Source organism: Apteryx mantelli, chromosome Z, assembly GCF_036417845.1.
Source record: "Apteryx mantelli isolate bAptMan1 chromosome Z, bAptMan1.hap1, whole genome shotgun sequence".
Lineage (NCBI taxonomy): Eukaryota > Metazoa > Chordata > Aves > Apterygiformes > Apterygidae > Apteryx > Apteryx mantelli.
The window spans coordinates 24,803,423-24,826,544 of record NC_090020.1 but is presented as its reverse complement, the minus strand read 5'-3'; the positions used below and the strand labels follow the sequence as shown (position 1 = coordinate 24,826,544).

Sequence of the window (23,122 nt, the reverse complement as noted above, 5' to 3'; positions counted from 1 at the left end):
ATCTTTTCTCTTGTAATGCAAACTAGAGTGTATTCATTGACATTAGTTTCTTTTTTTGGCAAAGGATTTCTCCAAACAATAGAGCACTAATTATTTCTTCCAAGATAATTTGCCTCTCCTGTTTTATTCTCTCCATATTGGTACAGGGAACATTCAATTTAATTTTTTTCACTATGATAGCAGAGAATTTTAATCACTTGGAAGCTGTGGTGTAATCCTTGAAATCTAGCTGGCCACATTGGTTCAAGGGAATGAGATCTCATTAATAAATCAGCAGAGACCATGTATAGAAGGTCAAATGTAGTTTGCTGCAGCAGTTTCATTTTTACCCCCCTCCTTTCCTCATGAGTTGTTTAAAAAAAAAAAAAAAAGCCTTTGATTTCTGTGGAGGAACTTGCAGTCAAAATGTACTGCAGTGTCTTCTATGCTACCTAGGGCTCAGAAGTGTGACTGTGTTGGTGACCGAGTTACCTTGTGTCAGCTGAATCATGATACTTGACTCTGCATATGCCTTTAGTCTATGGAAAACATGATGTAAAATACTTTCAATTAAGTCTTTTCAGGAGATCATGAAGTTTATGCAATTACCATGTATTATCATGGGCTGATAGGAGTTTTTCAGATTTACTGTAGCACAGCTGACGCTTGGTAAATTCCATCATGTGTTTAAGAACACAGAGAATGGTTAAAATGACATAATTTTCATTTTAATTGACAGTCTTTATGTAGCCCTTGTTTTCAACTTAGTTAGTTTTGGTGTTAGATGTTTCTATCTGGTTATTTTCAACCCTCAGGAAGAACCTAAGAAAGTTCGATTTGACTATGACTTATTCCTGCACCTTGAAGGCCACCCGCCTGTAAATCACCTCCGCTGTGAAAAGCTCACATTCAACAACCCGACAGAGGAATTCAGAAGAAAGCTGCTAAAGGCAGGAGGGGTGAGTCCTGCACCCATGTCAAAAGCCATCACAATAAAGATGTTGCTGCTTATTGCTGGTGCATGATTAGTACAATAAAAGTCGACCTGACAGTGAAATTAAGTGAAGTGTTTGTGATTAACTTAGTTTAAGAGCTCAGTGCTTGCTTTGAAGTGGAACGAGTGAGCAAATGAGCATGTGCTTATCTTAAGATGCAGCTATCTAAATAGTGTATTTACCTATTTTAACATCCAAGTGATTCATGTTTACTTCAGCAAAAGCAATAAAGAACTTGGACCTTATAAATGAAGCATTGCTTGCTTGACATTTCAGAGATGAAATACAGAAAGGCCACTATGATGGGATTAAGTAACATGAAAATAAAACATTTCTTCTTCAGAAAGTAATGACTGTTTTAAGCAGAATAAGTTCAGTAACTATATATGAGGCAAAACAAGTTAGAAAACCCTATGTATAAATAAAACTATTTTAAATTTAATGTAATGTGTAACTTATCCACTTTGAACCAGAAAATTTACAGAGGTACAGCTTTCGCCTGTTCATACTTCTTTGTGTTCATAGAATGAGTATAAAAAAAGTGTAAGCAAGCCAGCCAGTTTGAAGGGAGGAGAGGGTCAAACCTGCAGGAATCTATTAACACGATGCTTTGTATGTTCGTGGAGAGCGTTCTGCTGTGTTTCGTACGATTGCAGACCTGGGCAGGCTGCTGGGGGCCTCGGGAGGTCTCTAGTGCAACATCCTGCCCCGAGCAGGCTTGGCTGTGAGGCACCCGGGCAGCCCTGGGCTTCACCCTGCTGGGGCTGAACACCATCCAAGGACGGCGCTGGCAGCACCCACACGTGACCCTGCCCCACTCGCTGCCGCCGGACCCGCACTGCTCTGCCGAGCCACCCCCGGCCACAGCTGGGTGTTTGTCTTCTGTTTTTGAATTTGATAGGGTTTCTGTTGACCCATTCTTCCAGCATGCCTAGGCCCCTCTGAATGGCAGCCCTGCTCTTGAGAGTGTCAACTGGTCCCCCCAGTTTGGTGTCATCTGCAAACTTGATGTGTAAGAGTGCATGCTGTCTCCGCCTCCAGGTCACTGGTAGAGATATTAAGTAATCCTTCATTTTGTGAGTTTATACTAGGTCAATGCTTATGTAAACATTTTTGAGTAGTCATAAGCAACAAAGAGCATTAGTCCTGTTTGGCACAGTTAGACAGCAGGAGGTTCTAGGTGGGAGTTAATAGGGAGATAGTTTTAGAATATTCTGTCTGCTGAAGGGGACCTTTGAAAACAAAGCAGGAGTAAAGAGCAGGCATAATCTGAAAGAGTTTGTTGTCTTTCTGGAGAAGAGAACTGTTGCAACTATAGTTTTATTGAAATAGAAGCATGAGCTGTGTTTTGGATTTGCATGTATTAGGTGTTGTACATGCTGGACAATGTAGGTATCCACTCGTTAGTTTTGCAAGTAAAACATTAAGATTATATTCTGAAAAAACTCAGAAGCCACTGCTTTTAATATCATACCAGGTCAGTTGTCAATGGGAAAGTTTTACCTACTAGTGTAATAAATAATAAATCCCCAAGCAGAGGCTTGGGACTGGGGACACAGAATGACAAAGCTAAACATAACTTTCATTGTTCATTATCTCTGCCCTCTAATTTTAGGTTCCTTGACTTAATAAAAGCAAAAATGCTGTCTAGTTATAAATTAAGAAATTCAGGGCATTTTTGTCAGATTCTTGCCCTGAATATATCAGTGTGTTCATTCTTAAAATGCTTTGCATGATTGCTTTTTGTCTACTGGAAGAGACAAACTTCTTGGGGTTTGGGGGGATTTGTTTGTTTTTTCTTTCCAGTTTGCCAATTTCCTTCCAACAATAGGTCTCTCTTTCTTGAAACTATTAGTCTTTCATGCTTTCCTCTATAAATTTTCTGACCTTGGAGTTTTCCCAATCAACTCAGGACAGGAGATATAATAGGGTCCTGTCTGTCTTTTTACTAAATATCTTTGTGAAACAGCTTACACCTCCCAGCACTGAAAAGGCCTATTATACTTGTATGGGTTGTTGTCCGTAGGGTTTTTTTTTTTTTTGACAATTTCAGAAGCAGTGAAGAGCTGACTATCAAATATAAGTAGAATAGACAACTGAATGAATTCATGAAACATTAACTCTCATGTGACTACTGTGCTTCAGCCAGAGAAAAGCATTTACAGGAAAACAAACTACTTGAAGGGCTTTGCCCCTACGTAAGTCAAATTAATTAATATTTCTCTTTATGGAGGTCTTTAAAAAAAAAAAAAAGTAACAAGTCACTGATAACTTCTTTGACTGGCAACAAGTCAGACAAAATCAAGTTCATGTTCCTCAAAATGAATGATACCAGATAAATGTAAAATATTGAGTGGTAGCTGTAGGGAAAGCACTCTAACATTGAGCACTTCTGCTGATATGCTTTTAAATAATGGTGTAAATTGCATAATATCTGTGCTCCTCAGAGCCTAGCGCTCTCATTTGTTTTTCTCCAAGCAAAATTAATGGGAAATATGCTTCCATTGTAGCAAACTACTAAACGTGGTTTTTTATTTCTTATTTTCATAAACATATGTATACTACAAATAGTATGCCCTTCTGAAGGGAAGAAGCACAAGCTTTGTGTAGGACATTACTTACCTGGCATGTGCTTTGGTTGTAAATCAAGGCATTTGCTCAAAGTATAGAGAGGCATGAAGAACAGGTGGAGTCGTATTTGCTGTTGAAAATACTGGACTTCACTTAGCAGAATTACTTCAAGCAGTGCCATTCGCCTTTATTCAGTGTAATCTTGTCTAGGTATTTGTATCTTGATAGTTAAGGAAACTCTGCAGCATTTGGATGTCCCCAACTCCTCTCTTTCCTCCTTGACATATACATACGTAGTGGTTTCTCAAAAGCGAACTAGCAAGTGGTACTGGCCTGAGCCAGTGTTTTTTTGTCTTTCAGGATAATAACCTTCCTGTCCCCCTTTTCTTCTTTTTTTAATTAAGTGTTGACAGACTGCCAGTGCATTCTCATGGATATCCTTTTCCATATGCATGGTGTCATTGATGTGCCCTAAGGTGAGACTGGTTATTCAGCAGTTCACTGGGAAAGAATCAGGGTTACATTTGCATATCCCAGGTAATAAACAAGTGGAAACACAACTTCAGCATAGCTTTGCAATTCAGCTGTGTCAGCTTTGGCTAAGGCAAGCAGGGTGTTTAGGGTTAATGTCAGACATTATCTAGATAACCCAGTGAAATATTTCTTTCTTAGTTTTATATTTGATATAATCAGAATTGAAGCATAAGTATACCCTCAGTCATCATTAGTAAGAGGCCCCCTAGTTGCTGATTTCTCTTCCTATCTGAAAATTATTTTTTTCAATCCTTGCAGGAAGAAGGCTTTGCTTTGGTTACAGAAATGGTATTTCTCTAGTCAGAAAGGTTGCTGGGAGCCATTGGTTCAATTTTACAAAGGCCATGTACAATTTGCAAAATCCTTTGTCAAAGTTTGTCATCTTCAGAAACATACTTTCCGCACAGAACTCCCCTTCTCCCTCTGAAAAGATTTAGTTAGGCTCATCTCTGCCATTTAGCTACTTCCAATTGACCTTGTGTCTTATAAACCTACTCAGAAATGTTTCTTCTGTATGGAGAGGGAAAATATTTTCAAGAATACATGGGGCAAATTCAGCCAAAGCACTGAGTATTATTGTTTACATTTCACCTTTTTCAAAATATATTCTAAATAACATTCTTTCAGAAAGTTTGCTACAGAAATTATAACATTGAGCATTTTTTTGCTACTGTTTCTGCAGTACAGTACCTAATGATGATAAACTAACTTTTATAGAAAAGTGGCTCGTGTAAATTAGGAGTGTATCCCGTAATCCAGTCTAAAATCCCAGAAGATGCCCTGTATATGAAGGAAGACCAATTTCTTACCAAGCAAATCTTCAAACTACTAGTAGTGACAGAACTATGTACGTGCAGGCTCCTAGAAAGCTCATGTTCTAGACACAGCACATATAATTATGTATGAGTAGGTGCAGTAAGACTGAGGTTTTAATCCTGGCCTTTCCTTCCTACATTTGTCAGTTACCGTTTCTGCTCAGATTCAGCCTCTGAACCTGTAATTATAAAGTAGGGAGTCTCTGGAAAAAGAAGCAGAACTGTGATTCTTTGGTTTAGAGGTGGGAAGATGGTTGACACTGATGGGGAAATTATAGTCATTGATTAATATTCTTCAATTTTTAACTAGATTTTGAATGTTGAATCCTACTAACCTATTTATAAGCAATGTGTGATTCCATTTATCTATTTTCCACTGTCAGTCGTGGTGGTTCTATTACTGTCTTGGTTTGCATGCTTTTTCATTTCAAAAAAAAATTAGAAATTAAAATTAGATTAGAAACCTAATCTGCTTCATGAGCCAATAGCAAGAAATTAATTCTGAAGATTCTGAATGACAGCTACCTAACAGTTAAATTGGATTTTGCCTCTGGAAGCCTAGTATTGCTCAGGCATCACCTGTTTCAATATAATTATACAAACAACTTCTTTTTGAGTCTTTCAGGAAAGGACAGTGAAAATATTTTCAGTTCATCTTAAGACAGCAATGTAATACAGCCTTGTCTGCCATAAGTGCAAAAAAAGGAGAAAGAAATAATACTTTTTAAAAGAGAATGTTTGTACAGTGTGCACTTGTGTAATAATACTCCCAACTTCCTGGAAGAAGACTTCATTCCATCATTTACTCCTTTAACTGGACTACACAAACAATATTTCAGGGTTAGGTTTTCTTTCGTAAAAGGAAAAGTCTTACAGGTGCTCCTTAGAGAGCAGTTATCGCGACTTATAAAAACAGTACAACTTATAACATTATTACAACTACGCATGGTTATTAATGATGTGGTTTGAGCTTTCAGATCTAGAGGATGCAAGGAATTGGTAGCTGTTAGAGTGGCAATGACTCTTTTTAGCAACAGATATTTTCTTTTTGTCTGCTTTCTGTAAAATGAGTTTGGAAGTGCAAACAGTTCTGCTGTACCAGGCACAACTCCCTCTTTGAAGACAGTTGAACTATTAATGAGTAGAAGAAAGAGAAAGAAACATTTTGAGATAGGTACAATTTTTAGAAAACAGTAACTAACAGGGTAGAAATTGAGGTTTTGCCAAAAAGGCATTGCATCCAATTACAGAATCACAGAATGGTTGAGGTTGGAAGGGACTTCTGGAGATCATCTAGTCCAACCGCCCTGCTCAAGCAGGGTCACCTAGAGCACATTGCACAGGATCACATCCAGGTGGGTTTTGAATATCTCCAGAGAAGGAGACTCCACAGCCTCTCTGGGCAACCTGTGCCAGTGCTCTGTCACCCTCACAGTGAAGAAGTTTTTTCTCATGTTCAGAAAGAACTTCCTGTGTTTCAGTTTGTGCCCATTGCCTCACGTCCTGTTGCTGGGCTCCACTGAAAAGAGTCTGGCCCCATCCTCTTAACACCCTCCCTTAAGATATTTGTATACATTAATAAGATCCCCTGTCAGTCTTCTCCAAGCTAAACAGTCCCAGCTCTCTCAGTCTTTCCTCATGAGAGATGCTCCAGTCCCCTAATCATCTTTGTAGCCCTTTGCTGGACTTGCTCCAGTAGTGCCACATCCCTCTTGTACTGGGGAGCCCAGAACTGGACGCAGTACTCCAGATGTGGCCTCACCAGGGCTCAGTAGGGGGTGGGGGGGAGAATCACCTCCCTTGACCTGCTGGCAACACTCTTTCTGATGCACCCCAGGATAACATTGGCCTTCTTGGCCACAAGGGCACATTGCTGCCTCATGGTTAACTCAGTGTCCACCAGCACTCCCAGGTCCTTCTCGGCAGAGCTGCTTTCCAGCAGGTCAGCCCCCAACCTGTCCTAGTGCATGGGGTTATTCCTCCCTAGGTGCAGGACCCTGCACTTGCCTTCCTTGAACTTCATGAGGTTCCTCTCTGCCCACCTCTCCAGCCTGTCCAGGTCTCTCTGAATGGCAGCACAGCCCTCTGGGGTATCAGCCACTCCTCCCAGCTTGGTATCATCAGCAAACTTGCTGAGGGTGCACTCTGTCCCTTCATCCAGGTCACTGATGAAGAAGTTGAACAAGACTGGACCCAGGACTGACCCCTGGGGGACACCGCTAGCTACAGGCCTCCAACTAGACTCTGCACCGCTGATCACAACCCTCTGAGCTCTGCCATTCAGCCAGTTCTCAATCCACCTCACTGTCCACTCATCCAACCCACACTTCCTGAGCTTGTCTATGAGGATGTTATGGGAGACAGTGTCAAAAGCCTTGCTGAAGTCTAGGTAGACAACATCCACTGCTCTCCCCTCATCTACCCAGCCAGTCATTCCATCATAGAAGGCTATCAGATTGGTTAGGCATGATTTCCCCTTGGTGAAGCCATGCTGACTACTCCTGATCACCTTCTTTTCCTCCACATGCTTGGAGATGGCCTCCAGGATGAGCTGCTCCATCACCTTTCCAGGGATGGAGGTGAGGCTGACTGGCCTGTAGTTTCCTGGGTCCTTCTTCTTGCCCTTTTTGAAGACTGGGGTGACATTGGCTTTCTTCCAGTCCTCAGGCACCTCCCCTCTTCTCTATGTCCTTGCCAAGATGATGGAGAGTGGCCTAGCAATGACATCCGCCAGCTCCCTCAGCACTCATGGGTGCATCCCATCAGGGCTCCTGGATCTATGGGTCTCAAGTTTGCTTAAATGATCTCCAACCCGATCCTCCTCCACCAAGGGAAAGTCTTCCTTTCTCCAGACTTTCTCTTTTGCCTCCAGGGTCTGGGATTCCTGAGGGCTGGCCTGACCAGTAAAGATTGAAGCAAAGAAGGCATTCAGTAACTCTGCCTTCTCTGTATCCTTCGTCACCAGGGCACCCACTCCATTCAGCAGCAGGCCCACATTTTCCCTAGTCTTTCTTTTGCTACTGATGTATTTGAAGAAGCCCTTCTTGTTGTTCTTGACATCTCTTGCTGGATTTAATTCCAAATGGGCCTTAGCCTTCTGTGTCGCATCCCTGCATACTCTGACAATTATTGGAGGTTGTTTCAAATCCTCATGTTTTCACTGTGTAACAGTTGACAAATGTCTCTTTAGTTACTTCTGATGCTATGTGATGTATGTTCTGAAGCTTGTGTTCCTAATCTAGTGTAATGAAGATGAAATTGTGAGGGTTTTCCTCTTGTCTCTACCCTCCCCTTTTCCTTGTCAGTCCTCTGTGTTAGTTGGAATAGTTGGCTTCTATCCAGGGTCAGCTTTAGGTATAATGCTGCTCCCAGCAAGGGATTATCTTTAATCTTACACTTTTCATAATTAAGTAATTGAATTTTCTTTAACTACATGATTAACGTTCACTTTTGCTTCAAGTAAGGAACTTAAAAAAATTATAAGATATTTTCTTTTCCCTTTAGGGTTTTTTTTTTTTGGGAATGGGAATAATAGGTGTTCAAGGCACTTGGATTTTTGTTGTGACTCTAAGTGCTCTCAGTGGTGAATGAACTCGCTCTTCACTGTAAAATGATGTTGGGCTGTGGCAGCCCAGGGCCACACAAAGAAGTCTGTTTATCTATTCCTTATGCCACACAAGTATAATTGCATCTGTGGTACTGTTGTAGCAATGGATCATTTTGCCTAGAATTCAAACAGGATCTCCCATAGCTCTCACTGAAGGTATTATTCTTTGAATTTCTCTGCAGCACATAGTGGGGAAATTCATCTGTCTATTCTGAGGCTTCTTTATGGAAGTGTTCTTAGATTACCAACTCAGTAAATGAAACTACAGGTAGCTTGGTATGGATCCTTTTAAGATAAGGTTATTCCAGCCTTCTTGATGGTCTCCTGTCATTCAGGAAAAGCAAAAAGCAAGAGTCAGGCAAGAGCTTTTTGGTAGTGCTTCATTCCCCCACAGAAGCACTGATGGGTTAATCTGGAGCAATTGTGACAGCTCATAAGTTTTTAACAGTGTAAGAATCTTTGTAGAATGGTTGGACTGTGACCCCTACAGATCTGGGGTGACAAGATGTCTGTTTGTGGAAGCTGGAGATCAGTTTCATGGAATACTTGGAAGCTGTTACTCAGGCATGCCCTACTGCAATCTGAAGAAGGAAGGTTTTGCATTTCAGAAAGCAGATTGTTCTTGCTGTTGGTTACCTGGGTACTTCAAGGTGCCAAAAGTGTTGGTAGATAACAATGTTGTCTTTGGCAGATCAATCTTCTTGTAGGGAGGCTTGTGAGTAAGTTGTGACTAGGTTTATGTAAAGGTATTATGGTTTTAGAATGTTGCAAAAATTGCTGGGGTTAGTGAAAAAGGGCTCACATTTATATTGGGTTAATTGGTGGTGCATAGTTATGATTGCCTCATTCCCTACCTTGTTCAGTGGTGCATGTGACTATATAAATCAGATACCTGCCAGTTTTTCATTCCATAACACTTGGTTGTCCTGAGCAGCAAAATGGAACGCCCCTAGAGGGTGCCTGCAGCTCAAATATTTTGGAAGTTGGTCATTTCAGATGGATCAAGCAGTGAGTTCATTCCTACCCAATAATATGGGTACAAATTGGCTTTTTATACCCACTGTTTCTGGGAGAATTAACTGATCCTCTGCTGCCCTGGTCCATGAAGCTGTCCTTTATTTAAAGCAACTGGCAGACAAAGGCTTTTCTTGCAAGCTCAGCAGCTGCAGGCTATTGAACTGGGTGTTGGGTGAACTAGAGGCAAGATAGCACTGCTGACAGATCAGTTTGAATACTTGTATGCATAGCGCCATATTTGGCATTTATGACAAAAGGAGGAAATCTTTCTCTAGGGTTGGACTGGTGAAAAAAGTTTAAAAAAAAATCTGTTTTGAAGTCATATGTCTGTCTGTGACAGCAGTGGAAGTAACAAATAGCTTATGTACACTTGGGTTTTTTTGGGGGGTTGTTTTTTTGCTCTGTGGTGGGAGTTGCCATAATAGATAATATCAGCATGATGTAGTATTGTAGTGTAGTATTTGGATGTTCCAATATGATTTGGACTTGTGTTGTTTTCACAAATTTTTCTTAGATATGTTATTACATTAAGATCTTGTTAAACCTTACTTTAATGTTATTGTGTCTGCTGTTCGCTAAGCTAAAACTGATGTATGTAATGGCTTATTAGTGGTGGTTGGTGGTGCAAAAAACCCATGGGTCACAATGCAATCCAAGAAAAAATCAGCCAACAAAAGTAATTCTGTCTTGCCCAAGTTTAGTGTTGTGTACTGAGGAGCTGCCTACACTGAGGTTCCAGTTCTTCTTTCACAGGGATGGTGAAATGCAGTGTGGCTCCTTCCATCTCTGTCTACAACTTGCATTATTAAATAACTCTCCTAGAACTGTTTATTGACTGCAGACCTTGGTGTCACTGGAACAGATGGGCTTTGGCGCAAGACAGGGACTAACATCAGCAAGGATCTGAATTTTCTTCTGTTTTCTGTCCAGTCACATTAAGCAGTTATTCCGTTAATCCTTGCTGCTGTTGGTCTTTCTCCTTTTTGTCTTGATCACAGGCCATGTAGTCATCATCTCTCTATCTTCACTAGATTGCAGGCTGAATTTCTTGGGAATTGACATCATCTGCTGACGGAACTTCTATATGCCTTATGGAACAGCTCAAAGATCCTTCTTTTTTTTCTTGAACATCATCCATCCCAACATTCATGTTCATGGAGCTTCTCCTGAACAGCACAGGATATCTCTGAAAAGTAGTCATACTGAGATATCTATTTTCTGCGTTGTCTAAGAAGGAGAGGAAAAAGACAACTACTTCTCTTTCTTAGTCCTAACTATGGAGAAGGTGCAGCTTTTTTGCCATGCTAATGACAGATTACTTCATGTGATGAAAAAATGGCTAGTTATTCATAGTAGAGTATTACAGAAAAGTGGAGCTAGTGGAGTTCATTCACTTATATGTGTGAAGATAGGGCTGATGACTATGGCAAGAGGCCAGGAACCTTGCTTTTATTATTCAGAATAGTGGTAACATTGAAAGAAAACAACTTTCTCAAAGTTCTGAAGTAGAACAAGCTTATGGATTAAAAATATCTATCAATTTATTCATGAAGCTCAGTCATCATAACACAGACAACACTTTATTTTGATTTGTGTGGTTTAGGTGGCAATAAAAATGGTCATGACAAGCTTTCTATTCTAAGAAAACTCTGCTGATCATTTACACCTGCTCTATGAGAACTGTTTTTGACTCAAACCAAAGCTGGAGTAAAACATGTGCAAATATAAACAGTTTGATAATCTAGGATGCAAAAGTTAAGCTTGTGTGCTTCCCTCCCCGGCCCTTCCATCTGTGTCAATGCTTCATGGAAACTACAGTCAAGAGACTTTTGCAAGTATTCCTACATAAATACCAAGAAAAGCTATACAGTGGACTTGTTAACTATGGTACTTTCAAAAATACTTCATTTTGCTTTTTTGTGGGTAAAGCACTCAGCAAAACACATGTAGGTCATACCACAATTGTGAATATTGCTGGGTTCTTGATTTGCAGTATGTAGTAGTAAGTATCCAATAATCACCAGTTGTGTATGTGTTGTGTGTGTGTGTGTATACATATATACATTTTTTTTTTTTCTTGTTGTGAAAGCCATTTCAGACCATATGTGTTTGAGTAAGGGTAAAAGGGCAGAGGAGAGGGAAGTTCATTGGGGAAAATGTGTTTGTTATGGTCTAAACTGGAACTTGGCAGGCAAAGCTAAGCCTGTCACCTCTAATAGAACTTGAGTTTCTTTTATCAGATGGACAGGCTGATGCTGCATGTTTGCAGAGCAAATTCTCAATAACAATAACAAATATATATCCACTTATTATCTGATTATGATGCTAATTCATAAAATTGTTATTTGTTTTTACTCTAACATGTTCTCATTTTTATTCCTGAAGAAACTTTAGAGTTTAAGAAAAGCTTGTCTGTGATTTGTAGTGTGACGGTGAGGCAGTTGGAGCCATCAGATGCATAGAGACTTCCCCTCTCCTGCTATGGCTCCTCCACTCCCTTTTGTTTTCCTCAGAAACATATCCAGCCCTTAATACTGAAGTAGGTTGCTATGTGCAGTACTCTGGGAAGAACTGAACACTTGTCTGCATTAATCTTTGAGTGTAGTCTTTAAAGTTCTCCCTGCAACCTGTAAGCATTGTTTAAAGGAGTTGCTGAAAAGGTAAAAATGTCATTTATTTTTATGAGGAACTTTCTTATCATTGAAGGTAGTTAGGCTTCCCTGCCTCCTCTTTTTGCTCACTGCTGTCTGAGTGCATTGCTTGCTCCTGGCCAACTTGTTGTCTGTCCATCAGGATCACCAGGGCCTTTTCTGCAGAGCTGCTCCCTGGCCAGTCAGCCTCAGCCTGTCCTGCTGCAGGGGGTTAATCCTTCCCAGGGCCAGACCTTTTGCTTTGTGTTGTCCTTTGTTCAAATCCATTAGGTTCCCATCTACCCATTTCTTCAGCAGGTCCAGGTTCCTCTAAATGGCAGTACTGCCCTCTAGCACACTGGCTGCTCGCCTCAATTTGGTATCATCTGTAAACTTGCCAAGAGTTCACTCTATCCTATCCAGACATTAATGAAGACATGGCAGTATTGGGCCAAATGTTGATCCCTGAGGAACACTGCTAGTGATTGTTCTCTAGCTGGGCCTCATGCTGTTGAACACAACCCTTTGAGCCTGGCAGTCCAGCCTATTTTCCACCCATTTCATAGTCCACTTATCCACAACATGAACTGCTTTCTGCTTATCCACAGCACCAGTCACAGAAAACTATCAGTTCATTAGGCAGGACTGCCCTTTGTATACCTGTGCTGGCTTCTTCCAGTCACCTTCTTGACCTTGCTATGTCTGGAAGTGGCTTCTGGAAGGATTTTCTCCATCACCTTCCCAGGGACTGGGGTGAGGCTGACCAGCCTGTAGTTCCGTGGATCTTCTTGCCCTTCTTGAAGACAGGTGTGATGTTTGCCTTTTTTCTGGTCGTTAGGAGCCTTCCCCAATTGCCATGATCTCTTGAAGATGGTAGAGAACTTCCTCGCAATGATGCTGGCCAGCTTCTTCAGCACCCTCATATGTATCCTGTCTGGTCGCATAGACTTCTCCATGTCCCCATGTCTGAAGTGCTCCCAAACTCAATCCTCCTCTCCCATGGGTTCCTGACTGTTTCATGTGGACAAAGTACACCAGGAGGTTCAGGGACTGTGGAAGCCTGAGGACAGATCTTACTAGTGAAAACTGAGGCAAAAAAGCGTTGAGCAGCTCAGTCTTTCTCATGTCCTTTGTCACAAGGTTTGTTGCTCCATTGAGCAGCCTGCCCGCATTTTCCTTAGCCTTCCTTTTTTTGTCATTTGTCTGTAGAACCCCCTATTGTTGCCATTAGCATTGTGTAATATAAGTCACTTCCTATGGATGCAAGGAATTTTAATTCACAAGGATTCTATAGTTCTCAATGACAGATAAAGTTAAAATACATTTTTTTCTTTAGCTTTAAACAAAAAAAAAGCCACCAACATGAAGATGTATCTCTTAATAGAATCTGTTCTGTCATTTGTGTCATTTATGCCCTCGTGTAACACTGTGGAATGAGTTATTTTCTTTTGACCATGTTTCTAATGCTTATTCAGAACCAGATATTCTAATTCACCCAGACTTTTCTTTCAAAACTGTTTAATGTTTGTGAAGGAGAACTATGTCCAACTGCCTGTTTTTACATGACCTATTTAAACAATACTCTTTTTTTTCAACTTCATTGTTTCTTAGCTGAACTTAAATGTTTTTTTCTAGCTTTATTCAGGAAGATGCATCTTCACAATCAGTATGTTCTTCTATACTTGTCTGCATTTCTCCAGTCCCCTGTTTTAAAATCTCTGTAAATCTTTTTTTAAATATTACTACTGATTTAGAGCTCATGCTTCCCTAAGATTCTGCACCACTTCCAAAGTTTGCTTGCTTGCTAGAAGCATCTGCTTTTTTTGCTTTATTCTCAAGCTTGTGCTGAAACCGCCCTTCTCTCCACCCCTGAGTTTGGTATTGGAAAAGCCTTGTATAATATGCTACAGCTGAAATTGTTATTTTAGGTCTCCTTCTCAGCTTAGTATTTGGATTTCCTGATCTTTCTTTCATGCCACTGATACGATGTGGCCAAGCCCATGGGTACCTTCCCAGCACTATCTATGAGCCCTATGAGCCGCCACAGTTGCCCATACCATGTAGCCATTCGTTGACCTGACCCACCACTGTAATCTACTTTTTCTTACCAAATGTTTTTAGGGCTTCTGGAGAAGACTTTTTTCATTACTTTCTCTTCTTCAGTGGCTTTAGTCGTCTTCATATTTTCAGGAGAGGACTGAGATTCTGGAGGGTTTTTCCACCAGTATCAGGACTGCCATCACACCACTGGCTCATTCAGTTCTCACAGTGATCCTCTGGCACCCTACTAGTCACTAGGTTTTGACTAAGCCACACTCTTCACTTTGCCAAGCTGTTTGCGCCTGTTTCTATATGGCCCTTGCGTGATCAGTCACCTCTGTGGTAGCCATCCATTCTTTGGACAAAACTTATCACTGCAAGGCCTGGAGCCACGATTACCTTGTTTGACAGTCATAGTTTAAAACTCGCATGCCAGTAATACATTTCAGAATATCATTAGATAAGCCCAGACTGTGGGAGACCTTGTCATAACATGAAGATTATGGAGGTGCCGAATGGGAGTCAGACATTGGGCTTAAAATATTCAAGAAGAAGTACTTTCTGAAGATGCACAATTAAATTGTGGAACTCATTGCCACAGGAGTTTCAGATTCCAGAAAAATAAATGAGTCAAGGAAGCAATTAGACAAACTCATGGAAGTTTGTCTAATAGAATAGCATTAAGGTTATTAAAGACAGTGATGTGGATAGAGCCTCTGGCATGTGAAATCCCTAAACCATTGATTGCTGGAAGCTGAGAGAGGAGGTGGGGGACAGGGAGAAGAATAACACTTTGTTAGTTGTCCTGTTCCCATACTTTCCTCAAACTATCACTGTTGACCACATCAAAGGCAGGCTGTGAGCTTAGCTAGGCCTTTGCTCTGCTTTAATATCATTAATCTTGTGCTAAATCTGTAAGAGAACAGCAAAATTATAACTAGGAGTTCATGCTTTAAATACTGGTGAATTCAGGATGTGATAACATGACCACTTTAATTGACTTGTTTAAAGTCAAGCTGTTGTCTCTGTGATCTCATCTTCATCAACACCAGCACTGGTGTCTGATCCCATGACCTTGTCTTGATCCCACTGAGCTGGTGATCTGTATGAGCAGAGCAGTAACTCATGGAAAGGGCTGAGGAAGGGAATTAATACAGTTGCTGATTTCTGTCCCTGTAGTGGTTCACTGTGGGAGCAGGCAAGCCCAAGTCCAAGGTGGTTTTGGTCTAAGCAAGGGCTGCAGCAGTGTCCTTGATCCACTGGGGCACACTGTCCTCTGCAACTGCAACCTGGTAGGAAACTTGCAGTGCAAAAGAGAGGAGTATGGTTAAAAAAAATAATACAGATTGAGTGGTTGTACTGGAGAACTCATGCTATGTTTAGCTTTCATTCTTGCTGCAGAATTAGTAGCTTGCAATGATACATGCATTCATATCTTCTCCTTCTGGGTGCGCTAGCCTTGACTTAATGTGCCATGTTTGTATGTATGTGTGTACACACACACATATATATATATATATATACATACTTGATAGTAACAATGCAGAAGTAGGGGCTTGCTCTGAAAACTGATTGAAGTACAATCATCTTATTCTTTGAGAGGGAAAAGGAGTGGGGGGTTTTTTGAGGTAAAGGATTTTAATGAGGACCAGATTCTTTTTCTGACCGGGATCAGTTTGGAAAAGAGATGTGTGCTTTATCATAGGGTTGAATTGGACATAAGATTTCTTTGGGCTATTGTCATCTTTATAGAGCTTATCTGGAATGCTGAACTGTTCTGTCTTATTGCATACAGGCATGTCTCAGAGATATTGTGGGTTCGGTTCCAGACCACCGCAATAAAGTGAATATCGCAATAAAGCAAGTCACACAAATTTTTTGGTTTCCCAGTGCATGTAAAAGTTATGTTTACATTATACTGTAGTCTGTTAAGTGTGCAATAGCATTATGTCTAAAAAAATGTACATACCTTAATTAAAAAATACTTTATTGCTAAAAATTGCTAACCATCATCTGAGCCTTCAGTGAGTCATCATCGTTTTGCTGATGGAGGGTCTTGCCTCGATGCTGATGGCTGCTGACTGATCAGGGTGGTGGCTGCTGAAGGTTGGGGTGGCTGTGTCAAGTTCTTGAAATAAGACAGCAAGGAAGTTTGCCACATCGACTGACTCTTCCTTTCACGAAGGATTTCTCCATAGCATGAGATGTTGTTTGATAGCATTTTACCCACAATAGAACTTCTTTCCAAATTGGAGTCAATCCTCTCAAACCCTGCTGCTGCTTTATCAACTAAGTTCATGTAATTCTAAATCCTTTGTTGTCATTTCAACAATGTTCACAGCATCTTCACCAGGAGTAGATTCCATCTCAAGAAACCACTTTCTTTGCTCATCCATAAGAAGCAACTCCTCATCCGTTAAAGTTTTATCATGAGATTGCAGCAAGTCAGTCACCTCTTCAGGCTCCACTTCTAATTCTAGTTCTCTTGCTATTTCCACCACATCTGCAGTTACTTCCTCCACTGAAGTCTTGAACTCCTCGAAGTCATCAATGAGGGCTGGAGTCAACTTCTTCCAAATTCCTGTGAATGTTGATATTTGGACCTCCTCCCATGAATCACGAATGTTCTTAATGGCATCTAGAATGATGAATCCTTTCCAGAAGGTTTTCAGTTGACTTTGCCCAGATCCATCAGAGGAATCACTATCTATGGCAGCTATAGCCTTAGGAAATGTATTTCTTAAATAATAAGACTTGAAAGTCGAAATTACTCCTTGATCCATGGGCTGCAGAACAGATTTTGTGTTAGCAGGCATGAAAACAACATGAATCTTGTTGTACATCTCCATCAGAGCTCTTGGGTGACCAGGTGCATTGTCAATGAGCAGTAATATTTTGACAGGAATCTTTTTTTCTCAGCAGTAGGTCTTAACAGTGGGCTTAAAATATTCAGTAAACCATGTTGTAAACAGAGGGGCTGTCATCCAGGCTTTGTTTTTCCATTTATAGAGCACAGGCAGAGTAGATTTAGCAGAATTCTGAAGGGCTCTAGGATTTTCGGAATGGTAAATGAGCATCGGCTTCAACTTACAGTCACCAGCTGCATTAGCCCCTAACAAGAGAGGCAGCCTGTCCTTTGAAGCTTTGAAGCCAGGCATGGACTTCTCTTCTCTAGCTATGAAAGTCCTAGGTGGCACCTTCTTCCAATATAATGCTGTTTCGTCTACACTGAAAACCTGTTGTTTAGGGTAGCCACCTTCAGCAATTATCTTGGCTAGATCTTCTGCATAACTTGCTGCAGCTTCTACATCGGCACTTGCTGCTTCACCTTGCACTTTTATGGTATGGAGACGGCTTCTTTCCTGAAACCTCATGAACCAACCTCTGCTAGCTTCCAACTTTTCTTCTGCAGCTTCCTCACCTCTCTCAGCCTTCACAGAGTTGAAGAGAGTTAGGGCCTTGCTCTGGATGAGGCTTTGGCTTAAGGGAATGTTGTGGCTGGTTGGATCTTCTACCCAGACCACCAAAACTTTCTCCCTATCAGCCAGAAGGCTGTTTGCTTTCTTGTCATTTGTGTGTTCACTGGAGCAGCACTTTGACTTTCCTTCAAGAACTTTTCCTTTGCATTCACAGCTTGGCTACCTGTCTGGCGCAAGAGGCCTCGCTTTCGGCCTGTCTCGGCTTTCGCCATGCCTTCCTCACTAAGCTTCATCATTTCTAGCTTTTGATTTAAAGTGAGAGCTGTGCGACCCTTCCTTTCACTTGAACACTTAGAGGCCATTGTCGGGTTATCAATTGCCCTAATTTCGATATTGCCGTGTCTCAGGGAACAGGGAGGCCCGAGGAGAGGGAGAGAGATGGGGGAACAGCCAGTTGATATAGAGCAGTCATCACACACACAACATTTATCAGTTAAGTTCACCGCCTTATATGGGCATGCTTCATGGCGCCCCAAAACAGTTCCAATGGCAACATCAAAGGTCACTGATCACAGATCACCATAACAGATATAATAATAATGAAAAAGTTTGAAATATTGTGAGAATTACCAAAATGTGACACAGAGACACAAAGTGAGCACGTGCTGTTGGAAAAATGGCACCGATGATAGACTTGCTCGACACAGGGTTGCCACAAACCTTCGATTTGGAAAAAAGAAAAAAAAAAGCTCAATAAAATGAGGTATGTCTGTACATTGTTAATCATGTTAAATAAAATTCTGATTCGACAATTGCAATTTCATGGAGTTTATAGTGAAATAAAAAAATTTGTGGGGCTCAATTTGGAATATCCATATTTTGTCTTCTGAAATCTATATCGGATTTATTGTCTTCCTGTCTGGAGCTAAATTTGCCGGATCTGCCCGGACTGAGATGGTACTAATGCTGTCCACCCCAGCCCTACAGATCTTTCTGTTAGAAAGCCATCTTTTTCCTAAATATTCTGGAACGCTCTGAATGTCAATAGTCCAAATAACAGTTTAATGGATACCACCCCAGAAATTGACATATCTAAAAGGTCTATAAGCTTCTTTTAAAATGTCAGCTTTGTGAGAATATTTGTGTATTATAATGAATGTATAAATATTTCTAAGCTGGAATTTTTACCGATTTAAATTAAAAAAAAAATTAGAACAGTGGTTTAACCTAGACATATTTTACTTAGTCAGAATGTTATGCTTCAAGGAGAAACTGGCAACTTCTGACCCTAGGAGAAAGATCCATAGCAGAATTTTTTCTTTCTTTGCTTTTATAATCAAAGTAAGGCAAACCCAGATTCTCCTGACTGTCTATTCCTGCAACATGTAGATATGCCCCTTTCACTCATACAAGTAAATGAACAGAACTGCTCTGTGTCAATAAAAGACCTGCTTAAACTCTTTATGGGTGGGTGAGTTTATGTCTACTTTTACTGAAAGGTCAACTGATTTTAGTGCAGGTGGTATTTTCTATAAAAAAAGTTGTTCTCCTCTAAATTAAACTTGGTGCAACATTTTAAACCAACAGTCTTATTTAACCACCCAATTTAACTGGGTCTGTGAGAAAGAATAATGGTAGTAACAAATGCATTTTCTGTATATGTTGCACAGGTTTGTGATATACACATGTGGCTGCAGATTTTGTGGTAACATTATCCTTGTTACTAGTTATTCTCTATGTTATCTTCTGCCTTTTCTTGCTTTCAGCTGGGCTCAGTTCAACCAAAACCCTTGGCAAGTGGAGGTAAAAGTATTTGGCAGGCTAAAGTAAAATCACCTATTGTGTTGAACCCCAATAGCTAATTGATATTGACTTTACCTTGACTACAAGTTGGAAGCAATTTTTTTTTGCCCAGTTTTTTGAGAGGCCTGTCTGCTGGCGTGTTCTGGTTCTGTGCAGAATCCTATTTCACAAAATGTTTGATGGATACATAAAAAGCTTTTAAAAGCTTTTTTTTTTTTTTTTTTTTTAATACAGCAACCTATGGTCAAGGAAGGACTCCTTGGGTCATGTGAGGGGCAAAGGTGATCACACAGGGCATCCATGAAAGCAAGGGAGACTTTGTTGTGTGGGACCCTGTAGAGAGAGATAGTTGCTTCCTTGCAGTTGCAGAGCTCTAACTCTCTCTAGATTTGCAGTGCTGGTCAGACAGCAAGTCAGTTGTGTCTGGCATTTAGTATTTTTGAAGCAACAGATAAGTTAATAGCTGTGCTAAGAAGCAGTAAGATCTAGGCACAGCAGCACTGGAGCACAGGCAGGAGCTAACTGAGTTTATCTTTAGATGGAAAGCTTGAATTTTGACAGGTCTGGTAACCACTCTAGCCATGGCTGAATTTTCTGTGGCCTCTGCAATTGATCTGTTTGCACTCATGAGTTCTTTAAAATCAACAAACAGAGCACAGTACTAAACTTTTGTTATAGCAAAACCACTCTTTGCCTATGGGGCATCCAGTGTACTCTAGAACTGATAAGGCGGAAGCTTGAAGTTAATATGCAGCTTGCCTCTTTGACGATGAGGAATTCTTCTTCTTGGAGGTATTAGAGTTGTGTTGCTTTCATACTAAAGCTGAACTAAAAATAAAGGTTATTTTTACAGTGTATCTTCCATCACGCTGCTTTCAAAAGTAAAGACTGCTGCACATGCATATTTCTTTATGGGATGTCAGTAACCTGATGAACTTTTCACTGCAGGTCGGATAAACTTTCAATTTTACCAGACATCAGAATAAGGGGAAGAATGCTAGTTAACGACTTGGGCGTAGTGCTATGTAAGGAACAGTAATGGAACAAGTTGTGCCACTTCCTCAAGGGCTTGTGTTGTACTCACATGGAAATTGAAAGGTGTGATTTGTTCATTAAATGGAGGATGGCAGTATGGTTTCATTAATCCATCCCCTGCTGAGAAGAAACAAGGGTAGCGCTTGTTGAAGAGGTGGTATTCTTCTACAGTGTGATTTGCTAATTCCTTAGGCAGGTCAGACTATTTCTGTGCGCATGTCTCAGTCTTTCTGTTGATAATGTTTGACTTAATATGCTTTTCCTCTTATGACAGATTATGGTAATGTCAGATGGCACATCGGTCCCTTCAGGACAGAGCCTTCATCTCCCCAACCTTCCCAGTAACTCCCTGTCTTTTTCTGAAGTGAAGAAGAAGTCATCTCATGGGCCGAAGGTGAGACTTATTTTGACAAAAGACACTTGAACCAGTGAGGCATACCAAGGGAAATAACTTGAAAAATAATCTCCTTAGGTACTTTTACAGTCATGTGATATAGTCCAATGATAATAGGCCTAATTATTTATTTGATGTGAACTTACTTTAGCTATATAAAATTAATGCTGAACTAGGATGGTTGTGAGGATATATGCCAATTAAGGAATTATTTAATTGGTTTTTGAAAATGTACTGCTTTCCTTCTCTCTCAGAAGTAATTCTAGTTGTCCGTTGTAGTATTAGAAGATTTGATGGAGGAAAAGGGAGGAAACTGGGTTTTTTAGTCAGAAAAGGATTTAGTGAGATCTACAGAAATGTATAGAATTTGAGAAAATACAGAAATAATTGTTTGGTTTATTAAATATTTTTAAATGAATGCTTTCTAAGATAACTGTGTAGAGAGAAACTTGAAAGATTGTATTATCTAGGGGTTTTAATTATATTTAAAGTTCAGGGATTTATTCTTTGCTAAGTGTTTCAAAGATAGCAATATGCCATCAATTTCTAGGACATCAAATTGAATACACAGAGCTAGAAAATGATAAAAAGATGTATTCCAATGAACCTTTTGAAAAATATAAATGAACCTTTCGACAACAGCAAAGAACTTCTTTAGTTTGTCGAAATGATTAATCATGTGGAGGAATAAAAAGTATGCTGTTATTATTAAAATGAGAAACAAATGCAACACAACTACTTGCTTCATCAATGAATTAGCATATAAGCCTTTTCTCCATTCTGTTTTAAAAATCATTTGGGTTTTGATTTTCCTTTTGTAGCATCTGCCAGCTTGAAATATGTTACCTAATCTTACTGGCATCTGATTTTGTGTGTTGCAAGAACAATACTCATTTTTAGCAATAACTTTCGTGTTCTGTAACTGTACAAAATGTTCTCTCCTGGCAAAATGCCCAATCTTTTATCGTGGAAGAACTGTCAGGTAGTGAACTATGGTTATGCCTAAGTGTATGCATCAATAAGAAGGTATCACAACAAAAAGGATATGTAGAGAAACAAAGTTCTCTTTAGTGTGTCACTGCCTGGTTTGCATTGTATCCCAGTGTCTTACAGTCTGTAATGCAGTTCTTGTAACAGCCAAAGGAAGTAGAGAAGTGTGATCATTTTCATTCCTGATGAGGAGGTGGAGTAGAGTGAATCTGAGGACTAGACTGAGGGCACTTTGGCGTGCCAAAACTGGTGCATCATGCCTAGAAGGAAGGGATGCAGGGTACTGAAAGTAACTGCCCAGCTTCTTAGCCTGGGAGACAGCTGCAAACACTTGATACTGCAGATGAGTTACTTATTCGCAATAGTATGGATCCTTGTGAGGTTGGATACCTCTGTAAAGTCGGTTTCTGAACCCCTTCTTTGGTTGTAGCTGTAATGTGGATGCCCCTGTGCCTTGCCCTGCATTCCAACAGAGGCTTGGCCTACATCAGGCAGCCTAGATTCCTACAGAAAGGTTCAGGGAAGTGCAGAAGTGATACGAAGTCCTACACTAGTGCTCCACCTACTTACTGTACTCCATGGTAAGTCTTGAGTCTCCTTGGTAATTCTTTTAATGAGCAAATGGTAACTGGGATGTTGTTTTCTAAACCCTCCCCAGACAATGAACTTTTGTCTGGGGCAGAAAACTTAAGCAAGTTGAGGGTGAAGGGAGTGTTGCATGTTTTCTGGGCCCTCTGTGTAGCCCTCAGATTCACTCTACCTCAAACAAACATCAGAAATCCATCACTTCTGTCTAGGCAATTACCTGCAGTGAGTTTGACCACAGAAAGAAAGCACTGTTGGAGTCAATATGAGCTCAGATGTACATCACAACTCAGAATTGCATTCTATATCAGTGACATTCTTACCCCAAAATGTTTTTGAAGTATTTAATTTCAAAATAGAGACATCAGCAGCAATGCTGTCTAATTGAAATCATTTTAAGTGTAAACTCCTTGCTTGTCCAACCTCCGCTTTGTAGCAGTATCCAAGATAAAACAGCTCTACTCCTAAAATAAAATCAACACTAAAATGTCACCTAGGAGTGATAATTCCTGTCCAGTATAGTTCCTGTCCAATTTAAAAAACACACTAATGAGGAGCTGTTTCTGTGTCTCTTAAGAAACAGTTGTAAATATCTGCCCTACTTAGGATCATTCAGCTATTTTTGAGGAGTAGACACAAGAGGTAACCTTGGTTTGATTATAAGAAAAAAGTCTGTTCTTTTATTATAAAATTCTGAGAATTAAAAAG

The 23,122-nt window shown here is 40.3% G+C and overlaps 1 protein-coding gene across 2 annotated transcripts in view; it reads left to right on the top strand.

Moving 5' to 3' along the window:
• MLLT3 (MLLT3 super elongation complex subunit) overlaps positions 1-23,122 on the top strand; it is a 154,561-nt gene that overhangs the window by 81,171 nt on the left and 50,268 nt on the right. For both annotated transcript variants that reach the window (XM_067315581.1, XM_067315582.1), the window contains exons 4-5: positions 795-938; positions 20,720-20,839. In XM_067315581.1, coding sequence (XP_067171682.1) covers positions 795-938; positions 20,720-20,839 — 264 coding nt within the window. The remainder of the gene's footprint in view (positions 1-794; positions 939-20,719; positions 20,840-23,122) is intronic.